At 35.0% G+C, this 24,318-nt stretch overlaps 1 protein-coding gene across 1 annotated transcript in view; it reads left to right on the forward strand.

Annotated features, from left to right (window-relative positions):
* Positions 1 to 24,318, forward strand: part of eya2 (EYA transcriptional coactivator and phosphatase 2) — a 63,265-nt gene that overhangs the window by 23,515 nt on the left and 15,432 nt on the right. Inside the window, exons 2-10 of the mRNA XM_052131139.1 lie at positions 1,688 to 1,748; positions 1,840 to 1,880; positions 3,826 to 3,950; positions 4,069 to 4,182; positions 7,823 to 7,899; positions 8,120 to 8,300; positions 11,802 to 11,941; positions 12,489 to 12,572; positions 18,732 to 18,821. Of these exons, the coding sequence (XP_051987099.1) occupies positions 3,848 to 3,950; positions 4,069 to 4,182; positions 7,823 to 7,899; positions 8,120 to 8,300; positions 11,802 to 11,941; positions 12,489 to 12,572; positions 18,732 to 18,821 (789 nt within the window). The 5' untranslated portion in view covers positions 1,688 to 1,748; positions 1,840 to 1,880; positions 3,826 to 3,847. The remainder of the gene's footprint in view (positions 1 to 1,687; positions 1,749 to 1,839; positions 1,881 to 3,825; positions 3,951 to 4,068; positions 4,183 to 7,822; positions 7,900 to 8,119; positions 8,301 to 11,801; positions 11,942 to 12,488; positions 12,573 to 18,731; positions 18,822 to 24,318) is intronic.

The raw sequence follows: 24,318 nt of genomic DNA on the forward strand, positions 1-24,318 counted from the left end.
CATATCAACTGAACTCTTTTTCATCGTGTGCAACCAATGTCCAAAACTGAATTAATTTAAACCAACTAAAGTTTTTTTACAGTGGTAAACAATGATGAGCACTATTCGGGGGTTGCACGTAATGTTTTTACTCCACTGAAGGTTAGAGCTTTAGTGTTTAGGTTAGTTGGTATGGTTAGTAAAATATGCATTCCTGTTGACTGTATTATATACAACAAAAATTCAACACAACCTTGTGGACATTACACCCAGAAAGTGGAGCTCACATGCGCCCATACATTCAACTACACTTCCAGCTTCAGCCACTGGGGGCAGTGATTAAAATTTCGGTGAGCAAAGACCGATTTCAGCAGCAGAAATTTCTACCTCCTGTCACCAATTTCACCGTGCGATCAGCATGAGACAGCAATGAGAGAATAAAAGGAAATTTTTATACATTTTAAATCTGCTAAATGCTATTTTGTTAATGTATGTTACATTTTAGGAGTACAATATCATATACAGGGTGGCCCAAAAAAAAACAAAAAAAACAGGGCCACTATGTTTGATTGCTCATATCTTAAAAAAGATTTACTTAGTTATTTATTTGTAGCAATTTGTTGTTCACGATGATCACACAGATGTCATTTTGTTGTTTACAAAAAGTCGTAGAAGTACGGCAAGAATTGTGCAAACGCCTTTTTTTATGCAATTTTAAGATATCAGCAATCAAACAAAGTGGCCGCGTTTTTTGTGCCAGGTAATTGACCTCAGAGCAAACAGACATGCACTAAAAAGCAACAAAACTCCTTCAGGTTTCGCCCGAGAGAAAAAGTGAGTAATCTCACTTGTCTCAGCAAGTGTTTCAGAAGAGATCTCAATAATGGCTCAAACTGTGCTCAAAGTCTGCTATTAAAAGTCTTAAACATGTATATCTAAATCTTCCAAGACCGAGTTATCTGAGATATGATATCTACATTCATTCAAATAGCTTTATACACTTAGTGTACTTAATCAATAGCCCCATTTGTGTCTATTTTTATTTTTACGATGGAATTTGAGGAGAAACATCTAAAACAAAGTTGATACTTCTATGAACAGTAACAGAGAATGCCATTTATTTTCTGGAGTCTTGAAAGAGCAACCTCAGAGCAAAAACATTTTCTCGGTGAGTGAACGTCTAAAGTTACAAGGTCATTGCCGACATTTTGCCCATATCACACTACACCCTGCATCTATATTCATGCACTCTACCCACATACTACACATCATGACATTACCAGATGAACTCAGAACAGGGACAGTAACATTTCTTACATTTCAGGTGCAAAAACAACCTCCTTTTTTGTCGCGCTGCCTGCGTTTTTTGTGCCAAACAGTGCCAAGTTCATAAAGCTGGTTACACATTGTTTTGTTCCTGAACACGGTCTAACCGAGCAGGTTTTATACGAACAAGCTTTTCACTGTTGTCTGTATCTCACGATTCTAATTATGTGTGCTTTTGGAAACCACAGGTGCCTAGTCATTGAGAAATACAGTACTGTCAGCTCACCTTTTTCCTTGTTGGATTTGTTCTCTGCAAAGCACGGGAACTGCACGTGAAAGCACTTTTATGTTCTGGATACCACTTTATATTTTGCATTGGCAGATGCCCAAGGTGGTATTTTGGTCACATATTTCTAACAAACAACTAACTTTTTTTCTGCAGGAGAGTTGACAGCTAAAAGTGTAAAAGCAGAAGGTTAACAACAATCAGCCATCAGTCACAGGTTAGGCGAACTTTACTTTTGTCTTTATTGAACTTATTTTCTGCTGTGCATTCATGGCGATTCTAACATTAAAGGGTTTTTTTATTCACAGGGGTCGCTACACATACACATCAGGCAACAAGTTTAGGACACGTGAGTGATATTTCCTCTAGTTTTATCCATTATTCAGTTTACGGAAGGATGGTTTTGCGATCAATTTACACTGTTCTACTTGTGCTTCATGAATGCTCACTGAATTTAGTGTCGTTCTAGATTTGAACCTATCAATATAGACGTACGTGAAAGTCTTGGCTCATTAGAGTGATTCTTTCTGACGATTCGCCATTTTACAAATATTCATGAATTGGGTTCCACTAAGCAATTCTGGCTCCTTAACAATTCTATCAATAATTCATTTAGTACTTTTGGGGAACCAATAAATAAAGAGTTTGAGGCAGCTTTATGAGTCTTTTTGACTGTTTCGCCATTTCACAAAATTATCTTTGAATTTGTTTCCACTTAACGATGGTGGTTCTGTAACGATTCCATTAACAACTCTTTTAGTACTTTTGAGGAACCAATAATTCATGAGTTTGAAAATGATTCATGACTCTTTTTTATTGATTCGCAATATGTAATTTATTCACAAATGTATTCAGTCATTCATTCACTGAATGATTCTTGTTCTTAGCGACTCTTCTTAAACGATTCTTTTAGTACTTTAGAGAAACTGATACATTTGAAATCCAATTTCAAATTCAAATTAGATTCCACTTAAGAATCTGGTTCCATAACAATTCCATAAACAATTCTGTTAGTATTTTTGAGGAACCAAAAATGATTCTTTAAAAAGATTCCTTAAAAAATGGCTCATTAGAGTAATTGGGTTCCACTTAACAATTCTGGTTCTTTAACAGTGCCATTAGCGATTCTTTTAGTACTTTTGAGGAACCGATTAAGTCATGAGTTTGAGACTGATTCATGAGTGGTGCTATGGGAGTTATGGAGTGGTGGTGGCGTAGTGGGTTAAAGCACTAAACTGGTAATCAGAAGGTTGCTGGTTCGGTCACCACAGCCACCACCATTGTGTCCTTGAGCAAGGCACTTAACTCCAGGTTGCTCCGGGGGGATTGTCCCTGTAATAAGTGCACTGTAAGTCGCTTTGGATAAAAGCATCTGCCAAATGCGTAAATGTAAATGAGTCTTTCTGACCGATTCACCGGAATTCATTTATTCATGGATTGGATTCCACTTAACAATTCTGGTTCTAGAATGATTCTGAAACTGATTGATTCGCAATATTTATGCCAGGGTAGCTCAGCAGTTAAAGCTCTGGGTTACTGATGAAAGGTCAGGGTTCAATCCCCAGCTCTGCCAAGATACCACTGTTGGGCCCTTGAGCAAGGCCCTTGACCTTATCTGCTCCAGGGGTGCTGTTTCATGGCCGACCCTGCGCTCTGACCCCAGCTTAGTTGGGATATGTGAAAACAACTGCATTTCATTGGTTCTGTACCTGTACAGTGACAATAAAGTTGAATCTTAATATTTAATTTGTTCGTGAACAATTCTTGTTCTGAGCAATTCCATTAACAAATCTTTTAGTACTTTTGAGGAACTGAAAACTCTTGATTTTGAGACTAATACATTCATTACAAAATGGCTCATAAGAGTAATTAGTTAATGTATCATATGACAATGAATCCGATATTTGTTTGATATTGCAATAGAAGCAAGTGTTGTCTGTTTATTGTCATTGCATTATTTTGAGGCACCTAGTCTCTCTCACATTCTTGCAATTCAGACTTCAAACTCACTACTCAGATAAAAAAATGATTTTGCGGTGTAACTGTAGATTCAGTAGCGGTGCAGAAAACACTGCAACTATTTTAGGACACTCTTCCGACTGCATCGATGGAAGAAATAGGTTGTTCAAGAACAGCTGAAGAGATAGTTCACCCATATGATGACCGAGTACTGTCCCTTTAACAGAACCAAGCATCATTAATATTATTTAGTCCAATATTTTGTAAAAATTTTAATTGTTTAAAAAGAGCATTTTTTTTAATTCTCAACCCTAAATAAGACCTTGCCGTTACAGATTAACTGTCCTCAGAACAGTCATGGCTGCTTACGGACAGACGCAGTACAGTCCTGCATTACAGCCGGCCGGCCCGTACACACCGTACGCACATCACACACAGAGCTACAGCATGTCATCATACAGTGAGTACTGAAGTGCATTTCACACCTGCGTTCTCTCTGTCCTTCCCTAGATAGTGCATACAGCACTACAGCTAATTTGACTGTTGATCATATTTCTCTCTTTGTCTCTCGTGATCAGATATTAAAACAGAGGATGGTTTGAATCATTCACCTGGTCAAAGCAGTCTACTCGGCTACACGTCAAACTTCAACGGCACTCCACCCAGTCAAGCCCTGTACAGTTACTCACACGGTCAGTCTCACAACTGCTCTCCTTACTGCAATTATCGGGTGTGTTTTCACTTGTAGTACTGTTCTCTTGGTCCGGAGCAAAAAAGAAAATGATACATTTCGCTTAGCGTTCACACTGGCATTTTTAACACCGAACCTAACGATACAAAACCAAAGGCATCAGGGAAAAGTCACGACCTGATTGGACAGCTTTTATGATTTATATTTTTTGCCGGAAATTGCTGATCGTTCAAAACAATGCTGGCATTGGTGGTATTTTTACCAGCTGAGAACAAACGAAGAGCTAATAAAATGTGTAAAGGAGTCAAAACAGCACCAGGAATTCCTCCGTTGCACACACAGATGAAGATATGCTGCGGTGGACGGGCGGTTCCGACGCCTGTACCGAACTGTAATGGGCAACATAGCTCCTATGAAAAACCAGGTATGCTTGAGGTCAGTATTAGGCAAATTAGTTCCTGTTTTTGGTCCATTTAGACGTCTTTGGTCCAAGTTGCGTTCGTATATCAATCGAACCACACTAGAGTTAGTTTGGAAGCGGACCGAGACCCGCTATTCAGGCGGTCTCGGCCCGCTAGTTTGGTGCACACCAAGGTTCGCATGACAGCGTTCACACTTGTTCAAACGAATCGCACGAACAGAGCAATCGCACCAGAGTTCGTTTTAATTGAACCAAACCTGCCAAGTGTGAACACACCCTTATTGTAAACCATTTATATTTCCATTATTTATGGGTAAGGTTGCATGATAATGACAAAAATCATAAATAAAGTTGGCTTGTATGGTATGGTTGCCTTATATAGCCCTCCCCTAGACAGAAAATGTATTGCATGCTCTACTATAAACACCTAAACAGTATTTGTGACATGTTTAAATCTTTGTTTGGTTCCTCACACACATACACAGATTTTCAGGTGCTGTCTACAGTCGATTCTCCCCCAATACACACACAAACACACACACCTGTTCCACATTATCTGCGGTCTGGGACGCTGGCGTCAGTCGTCTCTCTCTCTCTCTCGGGGTCAGAACCTTTCTCCGCTCCCCTCCGTATCGTGCCGGCCATTGGACGAGAGTATTTGTGTGGGAGTGCATCTGAGATGGATTTAAGATCGCCGTCACTTGCCCCTCCCGAGTCCACCGGCACTTACTTATGCCCACAGTCCTGATTTTACCACCGCAGTGTGAAATTGACCGTTCTCTGTCAAGGTCAAACGTCAAGTGGTGCTAGTCACGTTTTCATCTTTAAAGCGCTAGTTCAGCCATAAATTTTAATTCTGTCATCATTAACTCACCCTCATGTCGTGTCCAATCTAGTATGACTTACTTCCTTCAGTGGAGCACAAAATAAGATATTTGGAAGAATCGTCGTCCACACTAATCTTTATTTTCGGTGAAGGAAAACATTATTCCAGTGTGGATGAGTTGCATAAACGTATCAAAATGAATGTGTTTTTTTTTAAAGCTTGTGGATGTGGCCTAAGAAAGCATGTTGTAATGAGGAGCTGTCAATTTACACAATTATCACTGGCATTAAACATAGTGTGATGCGTCTTGATGTGCCAAGAATGAAATGCGTATATGCTCATTAAAGGATTCCCAATGTCATGGAAAACTCGGAAATATCAGGGAAATCATTGAGAAGTCATGATCATTTCTATAGTGAATGTACATTTTTCTAGATTTCCTCTGCTTTAAAAATATCTCATCATCTATACTGTATATTGCCCTTGTGTAGAGTTAGGTGCCGTTCACACCAAACGTGTTCTTGCACTAAACAAAAAAGCTGATGGTGATATCTAATTTGTGAGAGAATCATTCTATTGGGTCAGTGATGGGTCGAATTGGCTCACAAATCAGTATGAATGATTCATTAGCAAGTTGGTCTGAATGAAAATTATTTAAAAAATTCGGTATCGAGTAAATCACAAACCGATATATCGGTTTTACAGATTTATCTGTGCCGATTAATTTTTTTAACTATTGTTTTCGCCAAAATTATGTGCCGATAGTTGCCAAAAAAAGTTTTCATTCCTTCATGTTCCTCTGTTAATTACGTTTTTAAAATTTAAATGACTATATGGAAACGTCGCCCGTCAGCACATACATCGTGTCTTCAACTTTGTATATTGTGAATTAATAATAATAATACTATAATAAGTAGGCTATAAAAAGCTTAATTTGGTACATTTTAAAAACAGAGCATTGTAATGGAGCCAGATCTCCGTAATTTCAAAATAAGAGTCCCTGGTATGTTTTAGGCTTGTTTAGTGTTAAACGTCTTCAATTTCTGATTATTATTGAGATTTTAGTTGAAAAATGTACATCTGGGATTGTATTCATATAAACTCTTGGCTCTATATCTGTGCCCAAAATGAAAATAATTCTATCGATTTTAAAAACTATCGGCCGATTAATCGGTTATCGGCCCTTTCCACCAGCTTAGTTATCGTATCGGCATAATCCACTATCGGTCGACCTCTAGTGAATAACAACTTAAATTTGGTCTGTTCCTCACACAAAGCTATCGTATGGCTTCAGAAGACTTGGAATATAGCGCATGGGTCTTATTGACTGTTCTGTAGCTTAAGAGATCACAATATGTTTTCATTTTCTGGAAAAGAGCAGCTCTGTGATTCTTCAAAATATCTTAATTTGCCTTCCACTAAAGAAAGAGTTTTTGAAAGTCTCTTTTTTGGTGGAGGAAAACGCTGGTACAGAGTGGATGAGAAGCGTAAACCTAACGAAAACGATGCGTTTTCAACCGAAAAATTTAATTGTGTGGACGTGGCCCGAAAAAAAAGAGGATTATTGACAGAATTTTCATTTTTGAGTTCACTATCCCTTGAGAATTATTTTTAATTTTTTATTTTAGAAAAGTTGTAGGCCTATAATTTGAGAAGCAAAATTGCATTTATTTCCTGTCTAATTAGCCTAATCAGTGAATTATTGGTGCTGTAGTCGATAACATAATTCATTGCATATTATAGTGATTTACTGTAACTCATAAGCGTCCCGAGACATCATTTACAGTAAAATCGTCTTCTCGTGAAATGGACTGATTACTAATGGGTCTGGGAAACATGGATACTACGTCTCGTGCCATATCTCGCCGGTCTCGTTTGATTTATAGGCGAATTCCAACAGGAGACCTGCTGTAGCGTGAAATAAATAACCCGTCGCTGGGTGCCAAAGGTCCTCGCATTTCACCACTGTGGATAAAATCAGAAACATGGCCCGGCGTTCTCAACGTTGCCCTCTCTCTCTCCCCCTTTGAAGACTTTGAGATTTTTAGCTGTTTTGGCAGAGTAATTTATCTAGGGCAGGTCTCAGAAAGAGAACAAGCGGAAATATGAAGGGTGAGAGACAGGGAAAGAGGCTTGGAGAAAGACATTCTGACAGGAAGTCTGATAGCTGAGACCGATTTGGTCTCGGCTCCACATTGCCCTTCTCAACTGAATTGTTTTCGCACCCATAAATCACCCGAGTTTCTCTGAGCGCTTTAAACATGTCTATATTTCACGAGCCGTTTGCAAGGCTTTCCGCAGATGTTGCCTGTCGTGTTTGTGTTGGAGCAGGTATTCCTGAGACCACTGTGTACAAGGCATGCTCTTAAAGCAAACTATGTGCTTGTTTTTCAGGCGGGAGCATTTCTTCTGGAATTTTCCAAGGTGCGAACGGCATCACGGGCTCAACGCCATTTAGTCCCACACAACAGGTTGGTCATCTTAAGTGATTTTCTACAACTATTCTTGGAGATAAAATATAAGGTTATGGATCTGATAAAAAGTTATTCACGGCCCTTACAAAAAACAACCATTGTACTACCATAATAACACATCATTATTATCATTATTAAAGCAAATGAGAGATATAAATACAAATAATGTGCTTTGTAGAATGTAGTACTATGATTTTTTTTTGTTTGTCTCTCGTAGGACTTCTCAGCATATTCTAGCTACAGCCAAAATCAATATTCACCATACTACAACACACACTACAACAGCCCATACATTACATCTAGCAATATCATGCCATCAGCCATCACCACGGCGATACCGTATCAGCACACAGAGCATCCGGCTGTATCGACCAATCACAGCCCAGAGTCCCACACAGGTATTTACTTTTTGGTGAGCAGTTTTAAGACTGATATATGTACTTAAGTATTATTTATTTATATTTTTATATTACCACAGTACATATCATAATTTTTTTAGTAACTTAAAATATAAAAAAAAAGTTTTAAAATATTGTAAATATATCCAAATATTTGACTGTATGTCTGTATATAAGTACATGACATGTCATCAATCATGTGTGATGCTTTTATGTATTTTGAGTGTGAAGCAAAGCTTTCAATGTTCAAAATAATTTTATTATGAGAAGTGATGAAGTACTGTTAACTTACAAGTATTTTGAGTATTAAGCAAAAAATGTAATATATTTATAAATACATTTATATTAAAATACTACAACTTAATAAAAAGTGATGAAGTAATGTTAACTTACGAGTATTTTGAATATTAAGCAAAGCATTTAATATATTCATAAATACATTTATATTAAAATACTACAACTTAATAAAAAGTGATGAAGTAATGTTAACTTACGAGTATTTTGAGTATTAAGCAAAAAATGTAATATATTTATAAATACATTTATATTAAAATACTACAACTTAATAAAAAGTGATGAAGTTATGTTAACTTACGAGTATTTTGAATATTAAGCAAAGCATTTAATATATTCATAAATACATTTATATTAAAATACTACAACTTAATAAAAAGTGATGAAGTTATGTTAACTTACGAGTATTTTGAATATTAAGCAAAATATTAATTATATTCATAAATACATTTATATTAAAATACTACAACTTAATAAAAAGTGATGACGTTATTTTAACTTACGAGTATTTTGAGTATTAAGCAAAAAATTAAATATATTTATAAATACATTTATATTAAAATACTACAACTTAATAAAAAGTGATGAAGTAATGTTAACTTACGAGTATTTTGAATATTAAGCAAAGCATTTAATATATTCATAAATACATTTATATTAAAATACTACAACTTAATAAAAAGTGATGAAGTTATGTTAACTTACGAGTATTTTGAATATTAAGCAAAATATTAATTATATTCATAAATACATTTATATTAAAATACTACAACTTAATAAAAAGTGATGAAGTAATGTTAACTTACGAGTATTTTGAATATTAAGCAAAAAATTAAATATATTTATAAATACATTTATATTAAAATACTACAACTTAATAAAAAGTGATGAAGTTATGTTAACTTACGAGTATTTTGAATATTAAGCAAAAAATTAATTATATTCATAAATACATTTATATTAAAATACTACAACTTAATAAAAAGTGATGAACTAATGTTAACTTACGAGTATTTTGAGTATTACGCAAAAAATTAAATATATTTATAAATACATTTATATTAAAATACTACAACTTAATAAAAAGTGATGAACTAATGTTAACTTAAGAGTATTTTGAATATTAAGCAAAGCATTTAATATATTCATAAATACATTTATATTAAAATACTACAACTTAATAAAAAGTGATGAAGTTATGTTAACTTACGAGTATTTTGAGTATTAAGCAAAAAATTAAATATATTTATAAATACATTTATATTAAAATACTACAACTTAATAAAAAGTGATGAAGTAATGTTAACTTACGAGTATTTTGAATATTAAGCAAAAAATTTAATATATTTATAAATACATTTATATTAAAATACTACAACTTAATAAAAAGTGATGAAGTAATGTTAACTTACGAGTATTTTGAATATTAAGCAAAAAATTTTATATATTTATAAATACATTTATATTAAAATACTACAACTTAATAAAAAGTGATGAAGTAATGTTAACTTAAGAGTATTTTGAATATTAAGCAAAGCATTTAATATATTCATAAATACATTTATATTAAAATACTACAACTTAATAAAAAGTGATGAAGTTATGTTAACTTACGAGTATTTTGAGTATTAAGCAAAAAATTAAATATATTTATAAATACATTTATATTAAAATACTACAACTTAATAAAAAGTGATGAAGTAATGTTAACTTACGAGTATTTTGAATATTAAGCAAAAAATTAAATATATTTATAAATACATTTATATTAAAATACTACAACTTAATAAAAAGTGATGAAGTAATGTTAACTTACGAGTATTTTGAATATTAAGCAAAAAATTTTATATATTTATAAATAAATTTATATTAAAATACTACAACTTAATAAAAAGTGATGAAGTTATGTTAACTTACGAGTATTTTGAATATTAAGCAAAGCATTTAATTTATTCATAAATACATTTATATTAAAATACTACAACTTAATAAAAAGTGATGAAGTAATGTTAACTTAAGAGTATTTTGAATATTAAGCAAAGCATTTAATATATTCATAAATACATTTATATTAAAATACTACAACTTAATAAAAAGTGATGAAGTTATGTTAACTTACGAGTATTTTGAGTATTAAGCAAAAAATTTAATATATTTATAAATACATTTATATTAAAATACTACAACTTAATAAAAAGTGATGAAGTAATGTTAACTTACGAGTATTTTGAATATTAAGCAAAAAATTAAATATATTTATAAATACATTTATATTAAAATACTACAACTTAATAAAAAGTGATGAAGTAATGTTAACTTACTAGTATTTTGAATATTAAGCAAAAAATTTTATATATTTATAAATAAATTTATATTAAAATACTACAACTTAATAAAAAGTGATGAAGTTATGTTAACTTACGAGTATTTTGAATATTAAGCAAAGCATTTAATTTATTCATAAATACATGTATATTACGACTCGTAGTATTTATTAGTATCAGATACTAGACTGTATATGTCAATAAGTTGCATCTTAAATGTATTTGATGTTTTTGAATAATAAGCAACACTTTAAATACATACGGGAAAACTTGTGTAAAAAATTCACAGAATACTGCTGACAATAATGGAAAAGACTGTTTGTTGTGGCTTCCAGATATTTGACTGTTTATTTTGATAAGTCAACATATTAAATGTACAGTATTTAAGTATTGTTGAATAATAAGCAAAACTTTTAATACATATTCAAAACCCTACAAAAACTTCAAAATACTTTTGACCAAAAATGTCAACAGTTATTTGCTTCAGTAAGATTTTTAACAGTATATTTTTATAAGTCATCGTATATAATGCATTTAAGTATTTTGGAATATAAAGTGACACTTTCAATACATTCGGAAAATACTAAGTATGAAAAAACTCATAAAAATCAAGACTATTTGCCTTGGTATCCAGTTATTTAACTTAATGTCTCTGTATGTCATCATGCATGATGTAGTTATGTATTTTGGATTATTTAGCAAAGATTTCAACACGTTTCGGAAACTTTTTATGATGAAGAAATATGTTTAGATGATAATGATAAAAAACAAAAGTTACAAAATACTGCTAATTTCAGAAAAAGTTTCAAGACTGGCTTTGGTATCCAGATGTTTTGTTTCTATATGACATGTCATCACATGCATGTGTATGTGTGTTCAACAGGAGAGTACCAACCTCCTACGAGTCCCCCAACTCCAGGAAAAGAGCAGGAAGTCGGTCCGGCCCGACGCAGCGCAGATGGAAAGTTGAGAGGCAGGAAGCGGGCGGGTGACCCCGTACCCCCTCTGGACTCTGACATTGAGGTACAGACGCTGGCTTTCATAGTGTCCCTTTCTCAAAATCTTTCAGTAACATTCCTGTGCTCCCTACAGATTACTTTCACATCCAACAGTTGAGTTTTGCAATGTCTGGCAACAACACATTTTAAAACTTAAAGGAATGCACATGTCTTTCCAAACCTGTATGACTTACTTTCTACAGTGGAACACAAAATTAGATTTTAGGTGCAATGTTCACACTGCTCTTTTTCATATAATGGAAGTGAATGGCGACTGGGGCTGTCAAGCTCCAAAAAGGACATGCAATATGCAATTATACAGTACAACTTTTATTACTAGACAAAATAAACTGTGGAAATATGTGAATTTTCTTCATGTAGCTTGATAAGAGATATAGAGCAGAACTTAGAATATCTGCCCTTAAGCTCTGAACTAAGACTAATATTATCAGCATTATCACAAATACAATACTGAGGTAATGCACAGTGTTTTGGGGTAAATACAGAGCTTTTCTAGTAAGCAGATTAGATTTGTGCTCAAGCTCATGATGTGTGTTTTTGTGTGTTTGTAGAGAGTGTTTATCTGGGATCTGGATGAAACCATCATCATTTTCCACTCATTGCTCACGGGAACATTTTCCACACGATTCGGCAAGGTATGAACCAGTTCTTCCACTATCACCACTGAACTTTACTTTCTCAGATCTTCAGTCTTTTATACATTTTTTCAGCATTAAAACCAATTAAAATAGAAACTAAAGACATTAAAACTGAACGCACTACATTAAGATTATATATATATATATTAGTGCTGTCAGTCGATTGTTTAATATTACATTTTTGTCAAATGTACATTTTTTTAGTTAACCACGATTAATCACAGACTATATATATACTTTTTCTCCTGTCAAAATTAATTTATATCCATCTTAGCAAAGAAAACAATAACATATGTAGTAATATAATGCTTTATTAACATTTTCCAAACAAAGCCTTCCACAATATAAAGACAATGCACTAAAATGTCCCCAATTTAAGTAACATTAAATGTTTCCTAAAATCTAAGTCGGAGTTTGACTAATTGTAAGAACTAGTCCCCACATAGGTTGCATATTCATTGCAATGGGCATTAAATCCCTTAAAATCTCATCCTCCACAATATGAATCTGCCGGCAGACTGTGGCTATCCGCTTTCTCACAGCAATCGTGAAGCTGCGTTCATGATTCGTGTCAGAGAGTCAACGCCAGTGTCAAGCGCCGCTTTGAACTCACCATGAAAAGCACTTGCATACAAACACCCTTGTTGAATTTTGGTGATAGTTAAGATTTGGTGTGTGACTGTGGTAATTAAAATATGCCATATATAGGCTGAAAAATACTTCAGAAGTCCCATCTGGGCTGGTTTAAAACATCAAACAGTGTTAAAAGCTGCTTTCGCCATCATTTTATCACTGACAGGGAGGCGCTGTTGTCATGTGTATTTTGTTGATTCATGTTTTTCATGTCTTTTATTTTGAAAAGTTTATTTCCTGTTTCATGTCATGTGGTTCCCTAGTCATGTGATTCCAGTTTCCCTCATGTGTCTTGTTTTCATTGGGTTATTGTCTTGTTATCAGTTCTGTCTATTCATTGGTTCCCTCGTCATTGTTTTCCATGTATTTAAGCCCTCATGTTTTCCATTGTTCTTTGTCAGGTATTGTGTTTGGTAACGTTGTCATGCTATGTCAAGTCAAGTTTATGTCAAATTTAAGTCAAGTTCATGTTCTTTACCCCACAAATATTTAATTACCAACAAGGTTAAGGATCCTTTAAACTGTTACACCGTTTTTACCCAGTCAATCTTTATTTATGAAACATGCTCCCTGAAATAGATCCACTTTGCTCCTTCTATAATGCTGTAGATGAATCTGCCCCTCACCTTTTTGGGAATGTGTCCACACTGTAGTATTTTGTAGAAAATTTACTTTTTGTTTGTTTGTACTTACCTCTATTTTAACTAGTTTTTCTTTGCTGTATATATATATATATATTGTTTAAGGATGTTGTTTAATGTACACCTGCTTGAGACATGCTTGTGTAGTGTCTCGGGTGCGTTGCATCATAAACATACAATGTTTAGATCACTGTGTCAAGTTAAATATAGTTTAATACTTAGAACACTTCTTGAGATCTCTTAGTTTGGATTTGCGCTCCATCAAGTGTTTTGAACACAAGAACGTAACACATGTCTGTGTTGTTCTGTCTGCTGAAGTGTTGTTTTCTTCACTGTATAAACTGCGTATTGATCATACAGCTGAAGTTTCACTTACTGCCCCCTGGAGTACACAGGTGGTACTACAAGTTTGCATTTCTCAGGATTCTTCCTTATTATGATCTGGGGCATTGCGATTAATTGTGTACATTTTTTAACGCGTTATTTTTAAATCAAATTAATCGCACAACATTAACGTGTTAAATCGACAGTCCTAATATATATATTTTTTTTACATTTACATATATGCATTTGGCAGATGCTTTTATCCAAAGCAACTTACAGTGCACTTATTACAGGGATAATCCCCCCGGAGCAATCTGGAGTTAAGTGCCTTGCTCAAGGACACAATGGTGGTGGCTGTGGGGATCGAACCAGCGACCTTCTGATTAACAGTTGTGTGCATTAGCCCACTACGCCACCACCACTCCAATATATACATATATTACATTTGATTGCACAGTTTATATATATATATATATATATATATATATATATATATATATATATATATATATATATATAGATAGATAGATAGATAGATAGATAGATATATATATATATATATATATACATACTGTATATACACACACACTCATTTATATACAAATTTTTTAATGCACGTTGACTTAAAAGCAGGGCATGTTGTCATTATTTGGGGTAAGTTGTTACATTGTCATTAAAAATATTTTCAGCTAAATAATAAAAAAGTAAAAAAATTCAATAGAAAAAAGTGATAACATACAAAATATAAAACATTTGTTTATCTATTTGGAGGCAAATTTCGGCAAAATTCTACATTTGATGATTACATTAATATTATTGACTATTGACAGCCCTGGAAATGTAGATTCACAGCTGTAGTTTAAGAGTAAAGTTGCTAGAAGACACTATAATGAGGAGGAATTAAATGAACAATGAACTCTAATTTGATTGATGGCACATGAATGCAATCTCCAGGCAGCTGATGAGGGAACAATGGTCATGTTTCTTTTTCTTGGCTTATGATGTATTTTGAATTCCCACGATCCCTTGCGGATTTGACGTGACACGTAAGAGGAATGTCTGGCCGAGTCGAGCACGAAGCTGTTTAGATTTTCTTATTGAGGATTGCAGAAATGCAAGCGTGACTAATGTGTCTAATTTCAGATCCAAGGAAAGGAATAAACTCCAAAATAGCTTATTAGTCTAGCAGGAACCTGTGTAGATTGCAAATCAAAGAAATAAACATAACTACGGAAATATAACTGAAATTGGGCTCGAGTTAAAGAGAGAGTTCTCCCCAAAATGAGTAAATGATTACATACGTTTCATTTTTGGGTGAACTATTCCTTTAGGAACAAGTTTGATGTGTTTTATGACAAATCCGCTTACGATCAGACAAATAACCTTGATTACGTTAGCTCAGATTTCATGTCTTAAAGTAAAAGGATATCTGTCTTTAACCTCGCTTTTTGAATACATTGTACATGTCAAGCCTATCTGCACATCACTATAAACAACCTGTTTTGGTTGTTCTTGGCTCAAAGGCAAGACCAGAACTACTGAATTGAAAACGGCTCTGGGTGTTGAAAGATGCCGGTTTTTAATGTGTTTTTAAAGCAGAGGTTAACGTCAGAACATGTCAGCGTTTTTGCTTTCCCATTAAAGGTGTCATTTATCATTGTCATTATATTCACCTACATAAATTAATGTGCAAATTTACACCCGAGGCAATGTTTTTTTCTTGCAAAAAATATTATAAATATTTTTTATGTATTATATACATATATATGTAGTATAGTAATACTATACACACATATATATATATATATGTATATATATTATTCGTTTTTCATAATTTTTTTTCACATTTTGGGTTTGTAAAAATTTGTGTATTCAATCAATAAATAATATATTATATGTCATATAACTATGTTTATAGTTTAATTGTATAATTTGTACTATTTATAATTATTTACATTGATTTGTTGAACACATGCTAAAACCGGTACTGCCTCTTTAAGAAAACCGGCATTTCTGTAAAGAGCGTCAGTAGATGAGCGCATGTTAATGACAGAGGACTCAAATGGCTTTATCTTATCCGTGCTGTTCATGATTACAATTACAAATATTTTTGTTGTTGTTTTTGATCAACTACTGACTTTAGAGAACAGAAAGGTTATTAAAAGAGACAATTAAAATGACAAGTGAGATGAGTGGATCTGCTCTTTGGACACACGCGGAACAATTCCACTCTCAACATGCTGTAAAAGGGTCTCGCTGCTGAACACTTTATGACTTAACTACACAATTACTGGTCAGTAAAATGTAAACATTTACAAGCCAGTTGCCAAATATATAAATTTTAGCCATATAGCACAAAAGTTAGAGTGATTTCCTCAGACTGTAATGAAGGCTGCGAATTGAGTAAGATTGTGAAAATGCTTCCAATTCAGTTTTAATGTGACCTTAATACAACAAAAAGAAAAATGTTATATCTGTATGTTTCATTAAAAACAGTGGGGTGGGGTGGAATAATAGGGTTCAAAACAGTGTTACTATGAATGCAAACTTTAATACAGTGTAAAAGACACTCTATTTGCATAACATAAATATATTATTAAATAAACATTTCCAACATACTTTTGAATGTCCATGTACTCAAATAAAATATTTGATGTCATGAGTGTACCTTCATTTACTATTACTATTATTTTGAATGGCCATGGAAAATGAAGCAATGTGAAAACAATTTTACCTGGTCGCAAAAATTTGTCTGTTAATTTACCTGATGAAATTTCACCTTTTGCTGACCCACCTGCACCTTTATTAGCAGCTGATACATAAGTGCCAGCTTTACATGTCATACATTCTGCTTCCCACGGATCTCGACCTGGACGAAAGTATGGGAATTTTTTGTGCAAATCTTCTGTAAATTTGCACTTTCAGCTGGGAATTGTTTCCACTCAGCTGTCATTTGCTGCTACTGTCAGTGTCAAGCAACTGTTTGATGCAGAACACAACAGTGCTTTGCGTGATCGCGGAGAGATTGACAGGCAGGAATTTGGCCAATAGTTGCTGCAAGCCTCTTATAAATCGACCAATTGGTGTGCGAGAACGCGGGACTTACAAAGAGGGGTTAAAGCAATGCAAATATGCGCACACACATAATGAAGTATTAGACCAGATGCACATCATAATACAACTAAAGCCGAATCCCGGACATTTTCGCAAATTTACAAATTCCGCATCTGTAACGCTATAGCATTGTATATGTGTTTTATTGTGTATAGTACATAAAGAACATAAAAAACAGTTTGCGTAGCATTGTCTTTTTCAAGAAGCCGTTCTGCAAATGTTCCCACCTTCAGAGCGATATATCCCTGTGTTAGACAGGAATGTGCAGCTGTTTTCCATATACACCCGAAACCGATCTCCTCTCCGCCTCCGGCAGCCGCAGAGGGACACCCGAGGGAGACGCGCAGAGATTTAAGGAGGATTTGTTACCGGGACAGATTTACGTGCTGACACAGAGCTCGCTGAGATTGATTGTGATCGCATGAAAACTTGAAACGCTTTACTTTTTGTTTTCAATTTGAATAAATAACTCCACTGTGTCCATAGTAACACATGCTCATTAGCTGACATGGCAACACATAAAAGTACTAACATTTTAAAATGCATTCTTCTTTATATTATTGTCTTAACAATAAATGTGTAATCCATGTAATGTCATTTTATTCATGTTGCAACTGTAATTAGAGTACTTATTTCTTAAAGTAACACATTACAGTACTGTGCTACCGCAAAATGTAATCAGATTACAGTAATACATTACTTTGTAACGCACTACACCCAACACTTCATTTGACTGCCACCTGCAATAAAGTTGCCCATTCCTCGCTGCAAATTATGGGTTATTAGCCTATCTTAATTAAAGCAGGAAACAGTCCCTCGTAACTCACAGGATCGTTCCAGTGCCCAAGCCATTCATTAACATCATTTAGGCTTAGAGTCTGATATAATTAATCTGATGCTAACCTTTGGCTGACACCTGCAGCTTGATTGACTGCCAAACGGCGGCTTTAGCGGCTAGTTAGCTGGCATGAAACAGAGTACAGTGACTTAGCATATGTTAGCATGTAACTTCAGCTAGCCTACAGCTGCGGTTCAGAACTGTGCATGGTGTGTGCTATGACAGTGTTTTGTGGTATGAATTATTGCCTGCTGAGAGCATGAAACTATCATAATTTAAGAGAAGTTTAGAAACAACTTAAGGAATTAATACATGTCATTGTACGCTAAACAATTTAGCTTCTGTGTCTGGTCGCCACTTGATGTAAAATCTGGTTCCTAAAGCAAAACCATTTGGGAATCAATGATGTACAATATACATTCTAAAGAAGAAAAAGAGAGCGAGAGATAGGTCTGTTTATAGTTTCAATTAAAGCAAACAGTGGTGCTGAGTGATTGTTGGATTAAAACCTGTTGCATCACGCACTCCTCCTCAGTCTGAGATAATATAATCATCACTTGTCACTCTAGTGAAAACTAATTTGACGTGCTCTTTGTTTTGTTCTAGGACTCTGCCAAGGCTGTTTCTCTGGGGCTTTGGATGGAAGAGATGATCTTCAACTTGGCTGATTCACGACTGTTTTTCAACGACCTGGAGGTGCGCTAATCTCAGAATCAATTACGATTTTATGCCAAACTGTCAGAGCTTTTTATAGACTTCATTATCAGATTTGTGTTCTAATAATGTCATAATGGTGTCATGAAGCTCTTTCTCTGTTGTGAAAAAAAAGCTAGCTAGACAATTTAACAAATACAGAAAATATAGTATAAAATACAGTTAGCTGGTCATTATCGCAACTGTGACCCAGGCAGGGTGATCAGAACGCCTATGCAAAGTTGCTTATTACACGATTGCAAAACCAAATAATTGTACAAAAGGTCACTAATTGATATGATGTCATTATGTGTGATATAAGAGACATGAAACTAGTACAGCTATTACAGCAAATGGGTTGCATGGTACAAAGAGTCAATTAGGGCGACTGTGGTTTAGGTGGTAGAGCGGGTTGTCCAATAATCACAGGGTTGGAGGTTTGATTCCTGGCCCACATGACTCCACATGCTGAAGTGTCATTGGGCAAGACACTGAACCCCAAGTTGCTCCCAATGGCAGGCTAGCGCCTTGCATGGCAGCTCTGCCATCATTGGTGTGTGAATGGGTGAATGAGACACAGTGTAAAGCACTTTGAATACCGATAAGGTTAAAAAGGTGCTATATAAATGCAGACCATTTACCAATTATAGAATGTGGCGCTCATTATACAAAAATATTTCACTGCACAATGGAGAAAGGTCTGTCTGCATCCTACATGACTACTACAAAATATGCCCACTACCAATTACACCACCTTCAAACAACCAGCGAAATGCTGAAGTCTTGCAATTGCTGAATGTCACATTCATTCACTGTGTTTGTTGTATTTATTTGCAGTCCCGCAGCAACCCTACACCTGTCCTTATCCCTAAACCATACCCTAACCACAAAGATTAAAAAATGTAAAGTTTGTAAAAAAAGACACAGCAACTTAAAGTTCTATTGAATACAATCATTCCGCCATACCACTAGGTGGCGACAGTAAGGAGAAATGTGATGAAAATGAAGAGTAGAAGAAGTTGTACCACTGTGTAGCAAGCAGGCTAATCGGCTAGTGGTATGCTAAGCTAATAGGTTAATTGGTTAGCTAGTAAGCTAACTGGAGAAAACAGAAACAGTCTAACGTTTAATTTCACCATATATATCTTTGGTGTAATATCATATGTGACCATTTAAAAGTTATTCTTTGTCATATTTACAGTGTCTAGAGTTCAGCCAAACGTGCCGCAAATTTTCCACTCATTATTTTCACATGCAAATGAGTTTGTGATTATCTGCCAAAAGTTTGATAGTAGTAAACCTGCAGCAAACCTTTGGCAACAATGAAGAGTTTTCCTCAAAACTCATTTGCATGTGAAAATAACAAGTGCCGAATTTGCGGCAAATATTTGTAAGGGCATACAGAGATTGCGTAGGATTTTAAAAGTTCTTTCAGCCAATAGAATCACTTTGTGATCCAAGGGTGACATAACTTAGAGTGGGCGTGCTGTGTTGTGGGTGTTCATTTTTGTCTTGCGGGATGTCAACTTGGCACAATGCTGTGATTGACCAATCAGAATTGAGTATTGCTAAGAACTGCATTAGGTCCCGTTCAGACCAAGTATGTGTTTGCGTTAAAATAAGCTAAACACAAGTTGACGTTCTTTTTAAAGTAATGTTTCAGTTTCAGCACAAGTTAAGTGCAATCAATTAAATTTGTGGCATAATGTTAATCACCGCAAAATCATTTTGACTCACCCATCGTTTACTAAAAAAAAAGTGGTTACAGTAAGGAACTTTGAATGGAAGTCAATGGGGCCAGTTCATAAATATTAAAATACACATAGTTTTAAAATAATATAGCCTCAAGCTGTAAACATTTTACATTTTGACATAATTTTAGTGCATTAAACTCGTTTATTAACCTCATCTGTGTAAAGTTTTGCCCAATTCCGGGATCACTAGGTTATCATGAAAATTAAGGTGTAATATTGTATATAACTTTACACAAATAATGTTAGTTAGTGATTTTATACACTGAAATCATGTTGATACGTACAATGTTTACATCTTGCTGCTTTACTTTTGAAACAGTGTAATTTTTTGTATTTATGCCCTGGTCCCATTCACTTCCATTGTTAGTGCCTTACTGTAACGTGGGTTGTACTGTAATTCCGACTTTTACTTTTTTATGCCTAAACGAGTGGCGAGACGAAATTATGCCGGCACATTCCTTAAACCTCGCATAGAGACAGAGCGTATTTAGGCCACGCCCACACCGGTGGGGAAAACGATCCAACCGTCTCCATTGACTTTGCATTGCGAGAGGCTGCCTCCTTGTCATTTATGACTTATAACAAAAAACAAAACAATGTCTAAAAGCTGCTGTGTGACAAGGTGTACAGCAAACAAATAAATAACCCAGAAATACATTTATATATTATAATATATACGTTGTTCTTAGTAACGTAACCCTACTACTGTAGCTAAGGCACTCGCAAACATAACCGTCACTGCATAGCTTTCTGCTTTATCCACATTGTAAAAGTTGCATACTGTCAAAATGCTACAGCTTAGCTTACATAAATATAATATATAAAATTGACATTTGGATATTTGATTTACCAGTGACAAAATGTTTACTGCACACGTAGACATACTGAGTGTCAGGATCCCACAATTTACCCACTCTTCCTGCTGATGCTTCACGTCTTATTGCCTGTATCCACTTTTGTCTCCTTAAAGGCTGGCTTTTACGGTTCGGAAGCTTATAAAAATGTATTTCTGGGTTTTTTAGCTTGTTTGCTGTACACCTTGTCGCACAGCAGCTTTTAGGCATTTTTCTGTCTTTTGTTATATGCCATAAATGACAAGGAGGCAGCCTCTCGCAATTCAAAGTCAATGGAGACGGTTGGATTGTTTTCCCCCCGGTGGGCGTGGTCTTCAGATTATAACGCGTTGCGCTCTGTCTCTATGGCATCTAAAAAGCATGATGTTGTTTGCACGAGCACTAAAAAAGAGTGACATGGCACAACCATCAAAGACATCCGACTAGCGCATTTACATTGGAAAGCAACTGAAAAAGAGCACAAACGATCACAATAAACACATTTGGTGGGAACAGCCCCCAGTGCAATAAACGTTTACTGGGTTTGCTCGGAATTCTGTCGAAAGCTCTGCAGATTCCAGGAGAATTCCAACGCTGATCAATTACAAATTTCAGCACATTCCCTGCCCCCTTCGTGTCTGTTGATGAAATACTCTGGCTAGTTTCATACTGCTTTCAGGCACCAATATGAGTGTACTTGCAAAATGTTTAACACATTTACCCATATTTTTATTGAATCCCCCTACAGTCAATAAAGATTGCATGTGGGCTTGATTATTAAACAGATAGGCTTTAAATAAAATTTGCAATAGAATATCTTCCTGTTGATTTTAGGGTGAAATATGACCTGGACACATTCTTGCCAAGTCATTCTGTGACAAGACCTCGGTTTGCCCTCTGTATGAAAAAAGGAGAGATTAGATTAAATCGTTCAAGGAGGTGCAAAAACTCTTGACAACAATTGATTGGTTAATGAAGGGTGTGTGGCCATCACTGAAAAGAACATTTGTCCCGGGGAGGAACAAGAACCTGGGGAGGAGGACACACACTTATTATTATTGAGCAGCTTTTAATAACAGCCCCCTTACCGCCACTTTGTTTTCCCCATAATTGCCGTCAAACCGTCAAAGGAATTGCTCAGCATTCAAACATTGTTTGGGTTATCTATTCAAACCTGTCAGCTGGAGCGCAGAAAACAGCTGCAGGTGAAATAACTGCACAGCTTAGATATACAGATGTGATTAATGGTTTACTTGTTCATTTGGGGCTTTAATTAATCAGCTACAATGATATGACATAGAAAAATGACAACAAAAAATAACACGGAGTATGAGCAAAGTACTACAGTAGTGAGAATGTAATGATAACTCAATTTCTTGTTTTTAAAGCAAACATTATTTTAGCAAATCTTAATGAATGATTATTCAAGATGGCTGATTAATATGAACTACTTCATAAGTCTAAGGGGCCGTTAATGTGTTTTCTATTATCGGTTCGCCGTGTTTTCAGCGTCTCTCATGCAGAAGTGCCACGTTTTCTAGAAGCCGTGTCAAATAAAAAAAATGCATCTTGAGACAGCTGCGTTCTGGTCTAAATATTGCAATCATAGCTTTTATAGCACAAGAACGTATTTCGTGTGAATGGCCCCTGTCTCACTCGTTGATGGTTTTAAGTTCTAAGTTAAAAAGAACTTCAACTTTTAAAAAAGCCTCTCGAAACACCTGCGTTCTGCTCTGTTCGTGCTACTGTTTTTAGGTTTTTTTACAAGGCGCAAGGACGTATTTTGTGTAAACAGCCCCTGTTACAGTATACAACTTTATAAGTCTTGGGGGCCATTCACACCAAATGCATTTTCCATCCATTTCCACTGTTTAACAATTGTTTTTCTATGTAAACATGCGCTAGATGGAGGTCTTTGGTGTTGCGCTGCGTCTCGTTGTTTTCAACGTCTTGCGCTGGAGCACTGTGATTTTTAGATGCCGTGTTAAGTTAAAAGGAACTTAAGCTCTTAAAAATGCCTCTCAAAACACCTACGTTCTGCTTGTACTTTTTTTAAGCGCTAGGACATGTTTGGTGTGAACAGATCCTGAATCAGTATACATCTACATAAGTCTTAGGGGCTGTTCACACAAAATTAGTTTTGCATCAATTTGCACAGTTTTTTGTTTTTTATAAACATGCACTGGACTGAGATCTTTGACTGTTGCACTGCTTCTTACTTTTTTCAACATTTTGCGCAGGAACACTGTTTTAGATGCTGTGCCAAATTAAAAAGAACTTTAACTTTTAAAACACACCTGCGTTCTTCTCTTTTCGCGCTTCTGCATTTGTTTTTTTGGAGCGCATGACGTGTTTTGTGTGAACAGCCCTTGATACGGTATACAACTTCATTAAGTCTTCATACTAAATGAATTGTGCATGTACTTGCACTGTTTTCCAATTGTTTTTCTATGTAAACATGTGATAGATGGAGGTTTTTGACTGTTTTGCTGTTTTCAACATTTTGTGCAGGAACACAGAGTTTTTTAGATGCCATGCCAAGTTAAAAATAACTTTAAACTTTTTAATACATGTGTCTGTGTTCTCTTATTCGTTCTACTGCTTGTAGTTTTTTTTTTGGAGAGCAAATATGAAATTGGTGTGAACAGCCCCTGATACAGTATACAACTTCATAAGTGTTAGGGGCCGTTCACACTGAATGTGTTTGCATCTGTTTGCACTGTTTTCCAGTCGTTTTTCTATGTAAACAGTTTATTTATTTATTTATTTTTAATGCAAAAATGCATTCAGTTTGAAAGGCCCCTGATAATGTCTTATTTCACATGTCAAAATGTCAAAATGTGTCAGTCAGAGCACACTAGCAGCCGCATAGCAACATCATTGGAGCCACCCATAATCCCTTCGAATCTTGGC

The sequence above is a fragment of the Xyrauchen texanus genome, chromosome 7, assembly GCF_025860055.1.
Source record: "Xyrauchen texanus isolate HMW12.3.18 chromosome 7, RBS_HiC_50CHRs, whole genome shotgun sequence".
Lineage (NCBI taxonomy): Eukaryota > Metazoa > Chordata > Actinopteri > Cypriniformes > Catostomidae > Xyrauchen > Xyrauchen texanus.